The sequence below is a fragment of the Equus przewalskii genome, chromosome 3, assembly GCF_037783145.1.
Source record: "Equus przewalskii isolate Varuska chromosome 3, EquPr2, whole genome shotgun sequence".
Lineage (NCBI taxonomy): Eukaryota > Metazoa > Chordata > Mammalia > Perissodactyla > Equidae > Equus > Equus przewalskii.
Window position 1 is genome coordinate 66,506,534 of NC_091833.1, and position 19,703 is coordinate 66,526,236.

Here is a 19,703-nt window from a genome sequence, read left to right on the forward strand (position 1 = left end):
GGTAATGATAATGCAACTCTGGACATATTACTTGTCTTCTGGCAATTTGGGGCTTATAAAAATGTACTTTTTTTTTTTTTAAAGATTGGCACCTGAACTAATATCTGTTGCCAATCTTCCTTTTTTCCTTCTTGGTCTTCTCCCCAAAGCCCCCCAGTACATTGTTGTATATTCTTGTTGCGAGTGCCTCTGGTTGTGCTATGTGGAACGTTGCCTCAGCATGGTCTGATGAGCAGAGCCATGTCTGTGCCCAGGATCTGAATTGGTGAAGTCCAGGGCCACCAAAGTGGAGCACGTGAACTTAACCACTCGGCCACGGGGCTGGCCCCAAATGTACCCATATTTTAACTGCTATATTCACTTGTTATATTTACCTGCTATACTCATTGTCTACTCACATATGTCCCCAAATTGAAAAGAAAAATCATAGAAAGAAAGGAATTTGATACCATTGAAGCTCTAAGGATTCATCCAGTCTTTCTGAAGGTGGTTTTCCATGAGGCAGTTCAGATAAGTTTCAAAAGGCCACCGTTATGATTGGACGAGGGTTTATGTGCAGGAAGGGGTTAATTACATATGTGTCTGTTAATATGTAAAATCGATTTATTCTTCCATTTTACTAATTTTTTTGAGCACACTTTTGCTGCATCAAATTTGGAGCAATTCAGTATTGAATCACTTGCTGAGAGAGCAACAAAAAAGTAATTAAGAAATAGAATGAATCAGTTTGAAAAGGAATGCCATACACACTGGGAAGGCAAGAAATAATGTTTCAATTGACAAACATCTCAGTAATGTGGTCATTACCATTATTATTAATAATTAAAATAATGATAATAATAGTCCTTTCTATTTATAAAATGATTTTATACTTGGAAGCTCAAAATAATAAAATACTTTATCATTTTTATCTCTACATAGCTCATCAGGTAGGGGAGGGTTTGGAATTATTATCTCTGTTTTTCACATGGAGGAAGTAAGAGAGAGAATTGAATCTGCTGGTACAAAACTATATAATAAATAAGTTGGTGGCAGGACTTAAAAAGCATACTTTCTTAATTGTTTATTCAAAGTGTTTTTGATGGATTCTCTTTTCTGTTTGTCCCATGCCTTCCCTCTTACATCCTTTAAAGCCACCAAAGACAGCATCACTAAAATAGTTGTGAAAGGTGGGGGTCAGCAAAGGAGGACACCAGGGTACCTTGGATACTGTAGTGATAGGAACTCCACGAAAAGACATGTCTAATCTTCCTTGTTAATTTTTTGTTGTTGTAAATTTTTTTTCTCTCTCTCTCTTTTTCTTTGTCTCTCTTTTGTTTAATTCACAAACCATGATGTTTCTTGTTAAGAAAAATCCGCCATAACACAAAAAATTACATAATTAGAATTAAAGTTTCTATTTGTATTATTTCACTTCTTACTGTTAACAATTTTGTGTCTCTCTCTATATTTTGCTATGCACATACATATATAGTTTTATTTATTTACAAAAGTGGAACATAGAATGCATACTATTCTGCAACATTTTTTCATTACAATATATTATTGGCCATTTGCATATTAACACATGTAGCTCTCCCTCATCAATTTAATGGCTGCATTGTTTTACTTTTCTGTTTTGATTAAAAATTATTATGGAACAAATAGAACTTCTTATTTTTCACAACTCTATATAGCAATCATATACTTTTGAAAATTACATTGTGTTTCCTACAGTTACAAATTTGTATTCTTCACCCAGTATGTTTTGACATTAGTTGAGAATCCCTTACCTCCTCATATTCCCCCAAAAGTTTTGTGTCCGTCCGCTACACACATCTCCTTCCTTCTGCAACAGGTGAACAGAAAGCATTCAGGGATGAAGGAACCAGAATCAGTTTTTAGGCTTCTTAGGCACATCTGCACCTAAAAAAATAAGCTCCTTGTGGAGACGCCTTTTCATATTGCAGTAATTGCCATTCTAGGAACAGATGTTTGGAATCCTACTCAAGGGAACTGGAGATGAAAGAGATTGGAGAGGAAGATGAAGTTTCCTTGACTACGACCATGTGGGAAAATCACAGGAACATGGGAGGAGACAAAGTAGAGTCTCTGGAGCCTTCTATTACACCCCAGTGCCTTCAGCAGGGGCAGAGTCACGTAGAGAAGATAACACTATTGATTTCTGTAACAGTGTTCCCGCAGAACCGAGTGTTGAGGCACAGCTGCATGTGATGACGGTGTAGCAGGGACCAAAGTGATAATATCACTTTCTGGTCTTATATCACCAGGAAACAGAGTCTGCTCGATTTGTGTAAGCAAAAATTATTTATTGCAAAATTCTTTGCAGTTTGCAAGAAGTTTTCACATCCATGATCTTATTCTGGGTCCCACAGTCAACACGTGCTTTAGACAGAATGGGTACTCTGTCTCATAATGACAGATGGAGAAACTTAGCTCAGAGTCTAAATGATTTGTCCAAACTAGTAAAGGAAAGAGCTGGGCTCAGAATTCTCTTCACTCTGATTCAACCCTCAGTGCTCCTCCATGATAACACCACACTTTCCCCTAGTCCTCATGCACCAGAGCTCTGGAGATAAGAATACAGGCCACTGAATCTACCCGCGTGATAAATACCTCAAGAAATTTAAAATAACAGCATTGTATTCAAACTCCTTAGCCAACTCTAACTTTATTATTTCATTTTATCTAGCTTTTGAGTTTGCTTGGCAACCAATATAACACAAGGGAACAGCAACTTTACTAACCAAATGAAAAATCAGGTTGACCAACACTTTTCAGTAACATGTGTTTTTGAAGGCAGGACAAATGGGAGAGATTGGGGAGTCTCATGCAGAAGGGATTTCCTGCAGCATCACTGAAGTTTAGAGGTAAATATTAGCTCAAACACTCCAGTTCTTTAGAAGAGGACTCTGGTTGTCTCTTATGTATATCCTCAAAGTTTGGTTGGAAATAAATCAGAAAAATAGAAGGAGAATAGAATTAAAAACTCTATCTGGAACCTGGTATGGTTCAAGTTATAACACATTTCATAAGCTGTTTAAGATTATAAAGGGTAGAAACAGGCTTTAAACATTTCGAAGCTCCTACGGGGCCTAACTCAGGATCCTGCACATAGCTGGCTCGATAAATCATAGGCTAACACTTAACATAGCACTTTCTACATGCCAGGCACTGTTGTAGGCACTTCACATATAGTAAATCATTTAATCCTTACAACAATCCTATGAGATAGGTACTATCATTATCATCTTCGTTTTTATAGGCACAAAGAAGTCAAATTACTTGCCTAAGGTCAGGCAACCAGAGTCAGGATTAGAACAAGGGTGTGTTCTAAACCAAAATAGTACATACTCTACCATCAAACTGAGTGTCTTGAATTCCCCAGAAATATCTGCTTTACCTAGGGAGTGGGCGCAGCGTGCAATGTGATATAATCCACCTATTTGATTTCTTCTCAGACCAGCTGTGGTGAGGGCCAGGAAGCGAACTTGTCTGGAGCCCTGGGTTATTGGCCTCATCACCTTTATATCTCTAATTGTGCTGGCGGTGTGCATTGGACTCATCGTCCATTATGTGAGATACAGTAAGTATGAACTTCCCTGGCATCATGATTTAACCAAAATATTTCCTCATGTACATTCCTGTTTTGATTTGCCTCAGGTTTATTCATTCATTACTAAACTTCTTTTGCATAGCTCGTACAAGGAACTCTTTACCTGCATTGTCTCTTGTTTAATCCTTACAAGCCAAGAAAGATTCTTTCTTCTATCTTTGATGTAGTGATACTTCCTGCTGAAAAATAACATGCTAGTTTTCATTAATATGCAATAATCAAGTCTTAATTAGAGGAAGACTATATGAGAGCTAGAGTCTAGTGGTTTGAGGTCATAGGGCAATCACCTTGATTTAAAACAATTCCAACACTGAAATCCTGATGGTCCAATAAATTAATTACACAATCAGGGATCATAGAGAAGTAGGCTCTATTCTGTGCTAGTAAGTTGGAAAAATGCTCATAGTGATATATTGTTGAATAAGTGCCTATTTCTGTTATTTTAAATCTCATCTTGGTATATATTGCAGGCAATTAAAGAGGACAGGATATGCTGAGAAGGTTAATTAGAAAGAGATTCACTCTGTGGTAATCAGGTACCTCACTGCTAGATGAACCATGAACACTGCTGTTATTGGAGAAGTCCCCAGGGTACTTCAGAACTGTTCTTCCAGGGTATAACTACCCTTCTGAAGTTTCCTTCTACTCTGCCTTAGGTTTTAATTAGTTGACTTCACTATGACCTATTGGTTTAGTATCTCCCTTAGTGACTAGATGGTGCTTTGATGTTCAAGACCCTGTAACCAAAGAAGCTAATCATTTGATTCTAATTTTATTGGGAATTTGCATAAGATGCTTTCCTGATAAGAGAAATAGTGATCTGTAAATTGATGATCTTCTCCCAGCAGACACAAGTCCAATCTGAATTTCCCAAATAAGGTGGATCATTTCTGGGCAGTTTAAAGTAAAGATTTTTTTTTGATAGAATTTGTCCACATGCTGATCTTTTAATTTGGAGTATTTGCATTTTGATGATTTCTCTGGAGCATGTTTTTAATAAAAAGAACAGCTAAAATAACTTTACAGTTCTACAGTTCTGTTCTGAATATACCTAGTCCCGTTATGTTGTAAGCATCATTATTCCTCTCCATGGATGACTAGGACTATATTTTATTCACTTTCGTATTTTCAAAATTTAGCAGGATCCTGGCACATGTTAGATACTTCATGTTTATTGAACAATGAATAATAAAAATGGATGAATCATACCTATGGCATTTTCTTGGGGCATACTTTGATTTGTCTGACTTCACAAGGACTTCCTAGCAATGCTAAGGGTCTCATTATCTTGGGGAGAGAAAATCTTCCTTTCTATTCTTCCTTTGCATCTTCCCAGCCAAGTGATATAAGGCTTACACATCTTACTCATATGCATACAATGAGAACCTGGCAAGATTTCTCCATTAACCTGTTCCTGGGTCCTATTGTTTGGATAATCAGCTGAGTAATATGGACCACACAACTACCACTGCCCACACAACGCACTTGAATAAACAGTGATTGCTGTGATGATTGTTACTGTCATATTTGTGACATGCCCTCCATGTGAGAATGTAAACTAAAAACAGTGTGGATATAGCACATGAGCATTTGGGAGCTGGCACACCTAGATAACCAAACGAAAGCAAACAAAACTATTACAGAAATAGACAAAGATGGAGGTGATCAGACTTGGAAAAACATCATTTTGGCATAAAGCCCAGGACAGCATGGACTTGGGTGTGCTGTTTGTGCTCAGTGGCTTTTGGGGCTACATTTCTGTCCCCTCTGTGATTTGAAAAACAGAAGGTAGATCTATTATGAGCAACATCATTGTAGGTTATAGAATTACAAACCTGTTAGAAAATTATTAGCAAGCTCATGCTCATCTTTATTTCTCTTACTTTTCTGTTAATATTCCCAATAATATTTTTCAACAACTACACCTGCCATACAATTATGGCAAATGGGAATATGTTTTGACACTTAGTGACCTGCTTGAGTCCATCGAGCAAAGTAAAATATTGACTGTAGAGAAGTTGTTCATCTGGTTGAAGCATATGAAATTGCCTGTATATGACCATTTTTGACCTATGTAAATGACAATTTCAAATGATTCAATCTAATAATTTAAAAAAACCAACAGGTCTAAGGACATGGAAGAGTCTGTTCCCTTCCTCTTTAGAACTTGCTATTCAATGTGTGATTAGATACGACAGCACCAGCATCTTCTGGGAGCTTGTTAAAATGCAGAATCTTGGGTCCAACTTTAGACCTAATGTAAACTATTGGTCAATATTTTAATAAATTAAACATTTTACTTGAAAATGGCATATTGCCATAGACCTGCCTGCATCTCAGGTCACACTGGCCATTCAGGGCAAGACCATTTAATGAAAGGGAGTTGAGGAAGGCAAAACCTCCCTAGTCCCTCACTTGGGAGACCTTGACCTTTCAGTGTCTCCAGCCTGCCACTCATATCCTCTATGTGTCACCCTAGGCCTTGTCAGAGTCTCACTGGTGGCTTCTCTCTCTGTCCCACCAAATGCTTTGAACAGCCATGATGTTCTTTTGAAATTTACCAATAGTTTTTCTTGCATAACTCTTATATAATGAGAGCTTTCTCCTATAGCTTCAATGACTGGGTTTGGTTTTTTCCCACCTCAAGAAGTGGCATGTAAAGAAAGTTTGTGCTGGGCCAGCCCTGATGGTCTAGTGGTTAAAGTCTGGTACTCTCACTGTTGTGGCAGCCCAGGTTTGTTTCCCAGTTGCTGAACCACACCACCGATATGTCAGTGGCTATACTGTGGTGGCAGCCCACATAAGAACCAGAAGGACTTACAACTAGGATATATAGACATGCACTGGGGGTTTGGGGAGAAGAGAGAAGTAAAAGAGAGGAAGATTGGCAACAGATGCTACCTCAGGGTAAATCCTTCTCTGCAAAAAAAAAAAAAAAAAAAGGCTTGTACTTTGGGAGTTAGACGTTGGCTTGAAACCCAGTTCTACGTTTTCTAGCTATGTCATGTTGAGGTTGGGGAATTTATTTACATTTCTGAGACTGTGGTTCTTATCTGTTAAATGTGGATAATACTGCCTTCCCATGGGGTTATTGTAAATTAAATGAGATATGTGAATATACCTAAGACATAGGTGCCCAATGTTAGTTTCCTTTTCCTCTGGGGTTTAAGTAAAGAGGGAAAGAATGAGGAGAAAGAGAGAAGAGGTGAGAAATTGAGACTGGGTGAGGCATGCTCTATTTTCCTATAATAACCATTCACAATAGTCTTATCACCATTGCATTCCTAATGCTTCACACAGTCTCTCACAGAAAACCTAGTCAGCATTAATATTTTTTGAATGTCTTTGGAGAGCTCTGTGCTTGCTTCATGTACAGGAGGGTAGACGAAAAGTTATGTAGCATTAATTCTTTGCAGGCCAAAAATGTGGGCTGCTTAAACTGGATGCAGAAAGTGTAGACAAAGGCTAAGGAAGCAGATAAGACAATCCCTTGGCTGGAAGAAGAAAATAAATGGATGACAAGGGAACCAGGTGAAACTAAGTAGTTTTCCTGGAAGGTTATGCCAGGCGGCAGCTTTAGCTCCCTAAACTTCTATATTCTGAACCCCTAACATTTTAATCCCTGTCCTCATCTCCTTCTCTAGCCAAAATAAATTTTCTTACACTAGAGTCTTGTCACCTGAATTGATGCATAGTTCACTGAACTGGGAAAAATCTAATTTTGGAATATAAAAATGCATTTATTCTTGGGAAGCTTCTGAATCCATCTCTGTTTCTATGCTTGGATGGCGTGACTTGCTGCTCCTTGTGGTTTATTTAGGAATGGATAACACATGACTAATTAACCCACAGGAACACCAAGCATTTCTTACTGCTTTTATACTCTAAATCTTTCGATGATGAATGTTGTTATCTTTTAGTCTGAGATAACCAAGAAGCTCAGGGCAGGCTGATGGAAATGATGACCTGGGTAGGGACATTCTTTACTGTCTCAGTCTTTGCAGCAACCATCAAATGGAGAAATGATGATACTTTACACAATCAGATAAAATCAGATAAGGTTTTTGCCTCTTTCCTTATAGATCAAAGGAAGACCTACAATTACTATAGCACATTGTCGTTTACAAGTGACAAACTATATGATGACTTTGGAAAAGAGGCTTCTACAAATTTCATGGAAATGAGCCAGAAAATTGAATCAATGGTAAGGGTTTTTTTCTTCATTTCTAGGGCATATGCTATCATTTTTTCCATAATTTTTAGCACCTTAGCTTCTGAAACATCCATTCAACTGATCTTGCATATCTTTGCAAAATGGGAAGAGGCCCTACGTGAGAGAGATAAAACAAAACTGACAGTAGATGACTTTCGAGAGTATGTCTTTCAGGGCTGAACCAAGTGACCTTCAGTCATTCTTTTATTGTCCCTCTTATTCACCCTTCCTTAGCTAGTGCTACACTTTTGATTAGCAGAATGCAGAAATTCTGAGACTGTGAAAGTGAACCCCAAAATGATTGTTGTATCCTACACTTCCTAAAGAAGAGAACTTGAGCAAAAGACCAGAAGATTGAAACTATTCAGAAACATACTTTAGTAGTATTTTAGTATTAAAAAATATCTAACCTTGGTCCAGTTTTTGGTACATAAGTCTATAGGAAATCCATGGATACTCATCTCTAACCTTAAGGCATCAACATTCATCCTGAGGGATAAATCGAATATTTTAAAAAGTAGAAAAATCAGTCGTATAGGCCAAAACAGCAATGGCCTGTGTGATGACTTCTCATCATTGTCAGATTACTTAGAGAACAATTGGGACTTTTTCTGATAGTCTGTGAGGCAATTAGTGGTATGATGTGATGAAAAGCACCCTACACCAGGAGTTGGGACACCTCATTCTAGTACCACCTACTATCTAGTGTTGTGTCATTTGGCAAATCACTTTACCATTCTGAACAAATTTCCTTATGCGAAAATTAAGGCATTAGACTAGATAATTTCCAAGTTGTCTTCCAGTTGCAATATCTTGAGTAAGAAGAGAATGGCAGTGACCCTCCTGAAAGCTGCCTGGTAGAATATAAGCTTGAGAATGTGGATGTCTTGCTGATGGAGAGGTTAAATCCTGGTTGTATTTGTACTCAACCACCAAATCAGGAAATATATGAGTAAGCTCTTCTCTAAGGAAAGGAAATGGAACTAAAAATGTCAAGAAAAGATGCAACTATTTTCCTGGTTCTTTGTGCCATTCACTAAAATAAATTTTATAAAATCCAGACTGACAAATATAAATGAATATAGATAGGATTCTTTAATACCCTTCAAAATTAATACTAATTTTGAAATTATTTCATTAAAAAAGCCCTTAAATAAAAATTTCGAAGTGAATATTGGCATTAGAGGACTCATCTGTACTGTGCTGATTTGTCTCAGAATCGAAGTTACTGTCCTTGAGTGCAAAGACTCAAGAGTCAATGAAACATAAGAAAGAATAAAAAGGCTGATTGTTTCTGTCAATCAATTACCAGCTTGTAGTAACTGTGTGTGGTAAATATCCACACACAGAAAACAAGAAACACTTGACGTCTTTGCCTTGATTCCTAATTTATAAATTTAAGTTGGCTAGAATTCTTACTTGTAGTAGTAAGAAATATCTCTACAAAATATGTTCTTCCACCTTATTAGAGTAAACCTTATAGGACATGTTAGGCTAAGTATGCCAGCTCACATGGGCCTTCCTAAGAGCATTTTGAGTGCTGAATTGGGCGCAGCTTATGCCAGAGTATTCGGCAAATCTTTCACCAGGTTTGGGAACCATGTGACACTGTCCTGCACACCTTTCTATGACCCAGCTATCACTTGGCAGAATTATTTCATTTCCTTTGCCTACCTACAGTAAAAATCTATATCTCAGGGTGTGAATGCTTACCCTTACTTTTCAAAAAACAGTATGTTTATTCTCTCTTTTTTTTCTTTCTCAGTGTAACACAGCAGAGGTCATTCTTGACCCCTGAAAACTATGGTTCCCCAGCTCCTATAATTCCTAAGACAGAGTTCAGTTGAAATCACTGAGTAGAATACCAAAAGGACTCAAGATTCCTCAATTGACACGTCAGTCCATGTGTTTTGCTCTTAAATTTTAAAAAATGTTTTTAAGCTTTGAATTAACTTGCAGAATTTCAGAAAATTCTTCTTACTGACATATTTTGGATATTTCTGGAACAGGTGAAAAATGCATTTCATAAATCTTCATTGAGGGAAGATTTTTTCAAGTCTCAAATTATCAAGTTCAGGTATGTAGATCTAAAATGCTGACTTCTGAATACTATTTAAAGCTAAAGCTGTTAACCTGGTCAGTTATAAATACCGCTTGAAGTGTTAATAATATGATGTAATTCAATTCAACAGACATTCATTTGGCACTTGTTCTGTATAAATCATGGGTTACAATGTGACTTACTCATTCTCTAAATCCAAAAGAAAGCATTTGCAAGATGTTTGCAAGGGACAGAGGTGTTATTGGTGGCTATGTTATAGAATTGTATCTTGGGAAACTCTAATCGGCACAAATCGGGACCCAAGCCACATCCCTTGGCTTACTAGCAAATAGTGCCCTACGTAAAATAATGTAGTGGATGAGGTTTGTCTTCACCTGTTGGTTTTCCTTCGTATCAGTTTTCTTTACTTTCTTCTATTACAAATATTTCTCTTTCTGCTCCAAATATTTAAGATTTCAGATCTGATCATCAATCAGCAATAAGTATGAGTTCAGAGCATAACATTTTAAGCAAAATGCCATGTGAGGATCTTAAATAATATGTTGTCTTAATACAAATTATTTGTATTTTTCAAAAATAGGATAAGAACTGTTTCCAATATTATTTCAATGACAAAACCTCCAAGAGTTACTTCTCAGTCTATTAATTAGCTGACATCTCTTAGGTGTTACTTTGACCACTTTCTCCCGAAAATTCTGTACTCTCTGGCATTTGAAATATTATTCTTTCTTGGATCTGTTTCTACTTCTCCAATCCCTAAATTTTCACTCACTCAAGAAGATTTCGTCCACTCACATGGCTTCATAGGTTATTGAAATCCAAGTTTCTATTTTCAGTCTAAACTGTTTTCTAGAATTATATGCCTACCCATGCACATCTCCACATGGGATTTCCACAGAAAATTCCTTAACTCAAGGAAAACCCAATCACACTAATGGTAAACCTGGAAGTCATCATACACTCCTCCTTTTCCTGGGCCCCTCACACTTTATGAATAACTAACTTCTACCTATTCTATCTTCCAAATCACTTTCAAATTGGTTTACTTCTTTATTGTAGAATGTATCTACTCATTAGTCTTTCTTCTATTACTGTAGTAGGAAGAAGTGCAAGTTTGTTGGAAATATGAAGTCAGTCTTAGAGATGTTGAGTTGAGATACTGGGGGACCATATGAGCTTGAAATATCTTATTTGGGGGAGGAAAAGGGAACTGAGCTGAAGATTCTCTCATCATCAACTCAAAGCTTTGGGAAGTGTGGATGTGAATGGAATTTCTCAGAATAAGGGTAATGAAAGAAAAAAAAAGGATGATGAAGAGACCTTGAAGAACACCAATGTTTAAAGAGATGGAATTAAAATAAGAACCCAGGAAATAGACAGGGAAGGAGCAGGAAAAAAAGAAAAATCACAAGAGAGGCACCACTGATGATAAAGATAAGAAGTTTCAAGAAGAGAGTGGTCAGCATTGACAAATGCTCCTGAGAGACCAAGTAATAAGACTGAGAAGAATCCACTAGATATGTCAATGAGGAAGTCATTTAGTGTCAAGAAAAGACTCCGTGGAATGGAAGGGTAGGAAGCAGACTGCAATGAAGTAAATATGAGGCAGAATATAATTTATCCTTTCAAGAAGGTTTGCTGTGATAAGAAAGTGAGAAGTAAATTGAACAGCTGGGGTAAAGAAAGGGTTTTGTTTGTTTTTGTTTCTGTTAGGCAGCCAGTATAGGAATAGTTTAAGAGAAAGACTAAAGAATAAATAATTGATGTACAGGGCTACTGAGGCAGTGAAAGGGGATGAGATACATAACAATAATATCTTTAAAGCCCTATTTCCTCAAATTACATAAGTGATACAAAAAACATATAAAATTCAAATAACATAGTATTGCATAAAATGGAAAGTGAAAACTCCCTCTCCAATAATTCCACTCCCATAAATAACACATCTTCTTAATAATTTATTTTGTACATCTTTCCAATGACTGCATACAGATCTATTTCATTCTTTAGCTGGCTGTATAGTATTTCACTACAACTATATGTCAGGGTTGATTTAGCCAATGCCCTTTTGGTGCATGCTTGGGTTGTTACATATTTTTCTGATTTAAAAACAAAGTTATGATTGAGATATGTATACTTATCTCTTTGCACAAACAAGACTGTATTTTTTTAAAGATTTTATTTTTTTCCTTTTCCTCCCCAAAGCCCCCTGGTACATAGTTGTATATTCTTCGTTGTGGGTCCTTCTAGTTGTGGCATGTGGGACGCTGCCTCAGCATGGTTTGATGAGCAGTGCCATGTCCGCGCCCAGGATTCGAACCAACGAAACACTGGGCCGCCTGCAGCGGAGCGCGCGAACTTAACCACTCAGCCACGGGGCCAGCCCCAACAAGAGTGTATTTTAAGACTAAATTTCTAAAACTAGAAATGCTGTATCAGAGAGGATGTATAATCAAAAGTTATAATAGATAAATAAAGCTGCCCTCTAAAAATAAGATTCTAATTTATATTCCCATTGACAATTTATGTGAGTAGGAGTCGATGCAGTGTATAGTGAGGAGTAAGATTCTTTGGGAACTGATTGTATGCAAAAAAAAAAAAGAGCAGGTAGAGTAGCTGACAGAGCATGAGAAAGGGCAGTCAAAGATGATTCCAAGGTAGTAACTCATTCAAATAACACTAAGGCTAATTAATACTCCATCCTGAAAATGCAGTCACATGAAGTCAATACAATTTGGTCAAGCTTTTGAATATTATTTGGATTAGGAGTTATTTAGGAGAGCCTGAAGTTTGCTTAGGAGAAATCAATGGATTTAAGTCACTGGGAGTTAAGCCTGAAAGCCAAAGCCAGAGTCGATTTTATATTCACCATTTATTATATTTGATAATTTTGAGTGGTTGACAAGAGAAGTGTCTTTTTCTATTAATAACCATGTACTTAACTGCATCCTTTGGTAGTAAGAGAGATCATGAGCATACTAGCTCACTATCAGGGAGGCTGAGTTGGAAGTTCTATAAGTGGTAAACAATAGGAATATAGAAGGAAACAAATTGGATCTTTTAAAATTACACTTATGAATTTGTTTTTTGTGTGTGCATATTTCAAATGAATGACAAAGAAAAAATATGTTGTGATATTACCATAAATCTTATTCAGAACTATATCTTTTAAAACCCTCTTTTTCTTTTTGGTCCAAAGTCAAGAGGAACATGGAGTGTTTGCTCATATGCTGCTGATTTTTAGATTTCGCTCTACTGAGGATCCTGAAGCCATAAATAAAATTATTCAACGTGTTCTACACCAAAAGCTACAAGATGCTGTAGGGCCTCCTAAATTAAACCCTGAATCAGTTGAAATAAAAAGTAAGTTAATTTCTCTTATTTAGTTTAATTCTCTTATGTAGAATAGCTCCACGTTAAGTTTGGTCCTGGGCACTGATTTTTAAAAACTTTTTTGGATATGCTCTAATTATGGAGTCTTGCCATGAAGAGAATATTTCTTTGGGACTGAATCGGTCTTTAAAACTACCCTAACCTTGTGCCTCCCATGCAAGCCTGTCATTAACTCCTGGGCCTGGATTCTTATTTTATATTGGGCCTTGCACTTTAGCTGTAGAATCCGAAGATAAATGGAGAAAATGGCTTGCTTACATTTTACCTTCTCAGTATAACGTGTGGAAAAGTTCATGCCATCCACATGTTTGCCTCCAAATGTCATTGATATATCTTGAGATATATATAGATATAGATATAGATATAGATATAGATAGCTTTTTCCCTTAGAACATTAACCAACGAAAAATTTATAATTTATTTATACTTATTTTTGGTATATTTTACAACTAATTTGAAAAGTCTGAGGGTCCTTTTTTGTGTGTGTTGAGGGGGGACAGGGGGATGAAATAAGCAGTGGTAGGTCCTCATTATTAAAAAGTAAGAAACAGGAAATCTCAGTGGAAATAAAAGTTTGGTTAAGAGCTAAGTCATGTGCTCTAAAACGATACTAGTCTATAGAAATACTGTGCAAACCACATGTATGATCTTAAATTTCCTAGTAGCCACATTAAAAAAGTAAAAGTAAACATGTGAAATTCACTTAAATAATTTGTATATTTAACCCAATATATCTAAAGCATTATTATGTCAACAAGTAATCAACATAAAAATTATTTCATGGGGTATTTTATATATATATTTTTTTGTACTGAGGCTTTGAAATCTAGTATATATTTTAAATTTATAGTACTTTTCAATTTAGACTAGCCACATCTCAAGAGCTCACTAGGCACATATGGTTAGTGGATACAATATTGGATATGGCAGCACTAGAGACTAGAGAATAGGGGATGAGTAGAAACAGTGAAGTACTAATATAAAAGCTGACAGACCTAACTAGAGACCTAACCATGGTCAGCCACCTTACCTGCTTAGAAAGGGAAATTTCACTAGTCAGAGCCAGTTATATAATTTGTGGGGCCCAGTGCAAAACGAAAATGTTGGGACTCTTCAAAAAGCAATTAAAAGGTCTGTTAAAGGTACTAAAATATAAGACTTTTCTTTCTTTCATGGACTCTCTTGACTTATGGTATTTTTATTTACTAATTAACGTCATGCTAAGTGAAGAAATTAAAGTCTTAAATTACTAGTGTGCGTTTTACTGCTTACTTTCCTACTGTGAAATGTCGATTTCAAATGCAAATATAAGAGTATTTAACTTCTATGTGGAATCACAAAAATTATTCAACCGTATTTCATAGTTCATACATGTGTGTATTTTGGTTCTTACCAGATCAATAGAAACACTACACAAGGCTACCTCAGAGTTTTTTATTTCCCTTGTTTAATGTGTGAAATTTTACTAATGTTCTCTACCTTCAGCTTAAGTGAAGAAAGACTGAAAGGTCCTTCTATGTCATTATTTTCAGCAGAAGCTGCTGGCTAATAAAGAAGTAATGGGAGCAAGAAAGGATATGATAGGGTCCCTTGGCTGTTTGGGTCTATTACAATGTCATTGCTTTCTTTCTGTGTTCTAAACGAGTTCTAGTTCAAACAGAAAACATGACCTCCTGGGACTGTCAGTGCCCTCTGCCTACTTAGTGGTAGATATCACTCATTTATCTTGTACTCACTTTGAGTTTGCTGAACATTTTAGGTCCACTGGAATTCTGGGTTCGTGGGGTATCGTGAATGATACATGCAAATGGGGCAGCAAGAACCTGTGGACACACGTATTGTGTGTATCTCCTCTGCTCATGCCATGCTCCATTATCCTATAGGACTTCACTTTCAAAACACAAATTATGAGACAAAATTATTAAGAATTTCAAGTCAGTAAGCATTAAACCAAGTTCAAGTTCATGCCGAGAGTAGCAGCCAGTGTAGATACATAAGTCACATATCTCTTAAGCTGGCCCTGCCAGTAGTGTCAATATGCAAAGCCAGGACTTTCTCCAGGAAGAACTTGAGATAAAGAAGAACAGCTTATTGAAACAGAGAGATTAGTGCTGGAGGTTTTTAATATTTACTGAGAATAAATGGTCACTTCTTCCTTATTTTTGCCATTTTTCCCAAAATTAACCTGAATGGAGAAAGTCAGAAAGAAGCCTTTCTAGGATACAGATTTCTAGTAAATCATTACTGTTAAATACTAAAAGAAAAATTAACATTAAAATTTTTGTATTTAGAACTCTCATCCTGCCATGTTCAAAGAGAATAGTTTTGGTTATTGGAAATATACTGAGTCAGGAAATTTGAATGCTTAGAGTTTTACATATCTGCTGGTTGACTTAGTGCTTGCATAGGGTTAGGGCCTGATAGATGAGAAGTCAACAAGCTAAGGAACCATTGGCTAGAGTTGAATGACAATTTGAGGGCAAATTGCCCTGCTAAAACTTTAGCAGAAAGAAGACCTAGAAAGGGATAACATTGTTTTTAAATGGGAGTGAACAATAATTTATGGAGACACCATTTGGATATGTTATACAAATGGGACTATGCCTATGAGTTTAGTAAAATAATCTGAAATAATGGTCAATAAAAATATTATTGCATTTGGGGAATGAATACTATGGTTTAGGCCAGTATTTCCCCCAAAGAGACTGTAGACCACTTGCATCTTATTTCTTGGTATAAAACTCAGACTCCTGGGATTCAAGACAAAAATACTAAATAAAAATTACTGGGAAAAGAAACAGGAATTTACAATATAAAGATGCTCCCTATGTGACTCTTGTCCATACAAAAGTTTAAGAAACACTGTCCAGATCTCCCTTCTCCCAAGGCAATGAACGTACAATGTCTATGATTAACTGTTGCTTGCTTTACAACCTAAAGATACTATCTTATAATGGAATTAAGCAGCCCTTAGTATTTGAAGTACTCGAGGCATTATGCTGATGTGCTGACCTTGTTCTGTTCACCTTTTCTGTATATTTCAGAAATTAACAATACAGAAACGGACAACTTTCTGAACAACTGTAAGTTTAATATATTTATTACAATTGCATCACTTGAATGTAAAAAGTTAACACTAGATCATTTAGGCTTACTTTGTGTGGCATTATAGGGTCAGAATAAAGTTCATTGACCTGTACACCGCTTATGGTGCCTTATCTTATCTATGAGGCAACTTTCATTACTTAAGAATGACAAACTTGGGAGACCTTTGGAGTGGATGTATGGGTGCCTCTGGTGGATGTGTAGTGGAAGTGAGTTGTGCAGTTATTAAAGAAAAGACAAAAAATACTCTTCAATATTTTGATTGCAGATATCTATTATAAACTCTTACAGGAGTTTTCTAAAGATGATATAAAAGTAATCTGTACATTGGTATTTTTCAACTAGAGTTAGAGACTTGTTGTTTTACAATAAATAAAATCTTCTCGATGTTATTAATCCCATATTATGGAAATTTCAGGCAATTATAGGGTTGGGGTATACATTGATGAAATTACTGAAGGCCTAAATGATATCTTTAGCCATATTTTAAAAGTAATCATATTTTAAAAGTCTGGTATTTCCCTTCCCTTGTAGCAGAGTATTTAGATTTAGATTTAGAGACACATTCGATAATTATGGAATTAGTACTGAATACTTTTCTCTTAAAAGATGGAAGGAAATGTGCAACTCGTCAGCTCAGAATGTTGGTTAATTCATAAACTTCAGAGCAAAGGATAATCCCATTACTTAAATGGCATATATTCTTGCCAGCAATATTTACTGGGAACCTACTATATGCTAGCTCTGTGTTGGGCAATAAGGAGATAAAATCGATGAGATATAATCCCTGTCTAAAGCAGCTCATACTCAAATGAGACTAATGCATGAATACATCATTCTAAAACAACCGTTCTCAAACAAGGGCAATTTAGACCCCCAAGGGATCATGCCCCACTGTGGCATTTTGTTTATCATCATTGTTGGGGGTGGGACGGTGCTACTGGCATCTAGTATGTACAGGCCAGGGATCCTATGATGCACAGGACGGCCACCCACAAAAACAATTAGCCATACCAATGTGTCAATAGTACCAAGGTTGAGAAACCCTGTAATAAACAATGCCGAAGGACATATATATATAAATATATATATATATATATATATGAAGAGAGAGAGAGACATATGTATATACCTAGAGATACATATGTATATGCACACATGGAGAATATTGTTATTATTATTATTTATATTAATAATAATATTATTGGGGCCTGCCTGGTGGCATAGTGGTTAAGTTGCGCGCTTGGCTTCAGTGGCGGGGTTTGCAGTTTCGGATTCCAGGCATGGACCTAGTACCACTTGTCAAGCCATGCTGAGGTGGCATCCCACATAAAATAGAGGAATACTGGCACAGATGTTAGCTCAGTGACAATCTTTTTCACACACACACACAAATAATAATAATATTACTATTAATATTATTATTTTCTTATGGAAGCGTCAAGAAAGTCATAACTAATTCAGTTTGGGGGCAGGAGAATTGTTAGAGAAGACATTGCAATGGAGGTAATGACTGATTTAAATCTTACAAGATGAATAGGAGTTTAAATAAATGACACAAAACAGTTTAAGGAAAGGGAAGAACAGGAGAAAATATTTGATACCACTGGAACACAATGTAGAAGAAATTTGAGATCTAGTAACACGATTTGATACTTAAATACAGCTGCTAACTAATACATCATCTCTCTTTGGCAGGCTGTGGGACACGAAGGAGTAAAACTACAAAACAGGGTCTCAGGATCGTCGGTGGGACAGAGGTAGAAGAGGGTGAATGGCCGTGGCAAGCCAGCCTGCAATGGGATGGGATCCATCGCTGCGGAGCAGCTTTAATTAATGACACGTGGCTTGTGGGTGCTGCTCACTGCTTTAGAGTGTAAGTCCTGAACCTTGAGAACGGTTGGGGGTAAGCAATGTGCACCAGGGCTTGGCAGGAAGGAAAATTCTTACACCTTAATAAGAGGTTTTATAGTCTGGAAATGGCATCAATGTACATGTAGCTAAGTCATCCATTGATAAATACACAATAATTTCTCAAAGGAAACAGGAATTTTAAAGTCATCTTTGGACTTTGAGCTTGATATCAAAGAGAAGAGCCATATCTCTCTGCTGTGTCTTTATCAGAGAAAGTGGCTAGATGGATTGTAGGTTTGACCCTGATGTGGAAATTCCACATGGTAAGAAAGCATTAAATATAAAGAAATTTGGTAGTAACAAATTATACGACTGAAAAGGTCGACTAGTTATAGTCCAAGGATGGAGACCTTTTGACCCTGTGCGGACTGGCTACAGCATACAGAATAGTAATGCTTTGTTAAATTATTGTGTCGCCTTTTTGGTTTTCAGACAAATGTTCCTGTTTTAGGGTAGGCGATATGGTGCACATAGAATACATTTAGTTTTCTCATTCTATACAGGATATGCTTTCCGTATGTCCCTTGGAGTTACTGATGCCCCCAAATATCAAAAGGCCCTAGGATCTGGAGTGGGTGACTTGGCATGCAGAGTGGCATGTATATCCTAAGAAACACACCACTCTGGCATTTCCACCGCATCTGACCCCTGATCCTGATTCTCAGATTGGAAAGTTTGTTTCTATACATAAAAACTATAATTTTAAAAAGAAAACTTATTTTGACACCGGGAAACTAAATAGTTTAACATAAATCATTATATTGATAACATAGTGAAGTGAAATTTCTTCTTCATGCTTTCCCCCCAGATATAAGGACCCAGCCAGATGGACTGCTTCCTTTGGAGTAACAATAAAGCCTCCGAAAATGCAACGAGGACTCCGGAGGATAATTGTCCATGAAGAATACAAATATCCATCACATGACTATGATATTTCAGTTGCAGAGCTGTCTAGCCCTGTTCCCTACACAAATGCTGTGCACAGAGTTTGTCTCCCTGATGCATCCCACAAGTTTAACCCAGGTGATGAGATGTTTGTGACAGGATTTGGAGCACTGCAAAGTGATGGTGAGCATCTCAAGAAAAACTAAAATCATAGTAATCTAGTTTGGTATTCTGAGACATTTAAAGAATGGGTGTCATTATGCCAAAATATGTTGGTGAGTTGGTCATGTGGACCTGGGCCAAGTCAAGCCTTACTTGTGAACTAAGTCATTTAGAAGACACATAAATTCCTTCACACCTTAGGTTACTATCAAGTGCATCACTCCTACTGTAGTAATGGTGCTTGGTAAGGTGTCTGAAAGAGTAAATATGTCTGAACTTTTTACTAGGGAATTAACTACGTAAGAGATTAAGGATTATTAATATACCAAATTGTGAATACCAGCGAATCATAA

The 19,703-nt window shown here is 36.7% G+C and overlaps 1 protein-coding gene across 1 annotated transcript in view; it reads left to right on the forward strand.

The window, feature by feature from the left end:
- The window catches only part of LOC103552789 (transmembrane serine protease 11E), a 42,065-nt gene that overhangs the window by 11,947 nt on the left and 10,415 nt on the right, over positions 1-19,703 (forward strand). The window contains exons 2-8 of the mRNA XM_008523005.2: positions 3,462-3,586; positions 7,699-7,820; positions 9,839-9,906; positions 13,091-13,254; positions 16,329-16,367; positions 18,088-18,265; positions 19,112-19,371. Coding sequence (XP_008521227.1) covers positions 3,462-3,586; positions 7,699-7,820; positions 9,839-9,906; positions 13,091-13,254; positions 16,329-16,367; positions 18,088-18,265; positions 19,112-19,371 — 956 coding nt within the window. The remainder of the gene's footprint in view (positions 1-3,461; positions 3,587-7,698; positions 7,821-9,838; positions 9,907-13,090; positions 13,255-16,328; positions 16,368-18,087; positions 18,266-19,111; positions 19,372-19,703) is intronic.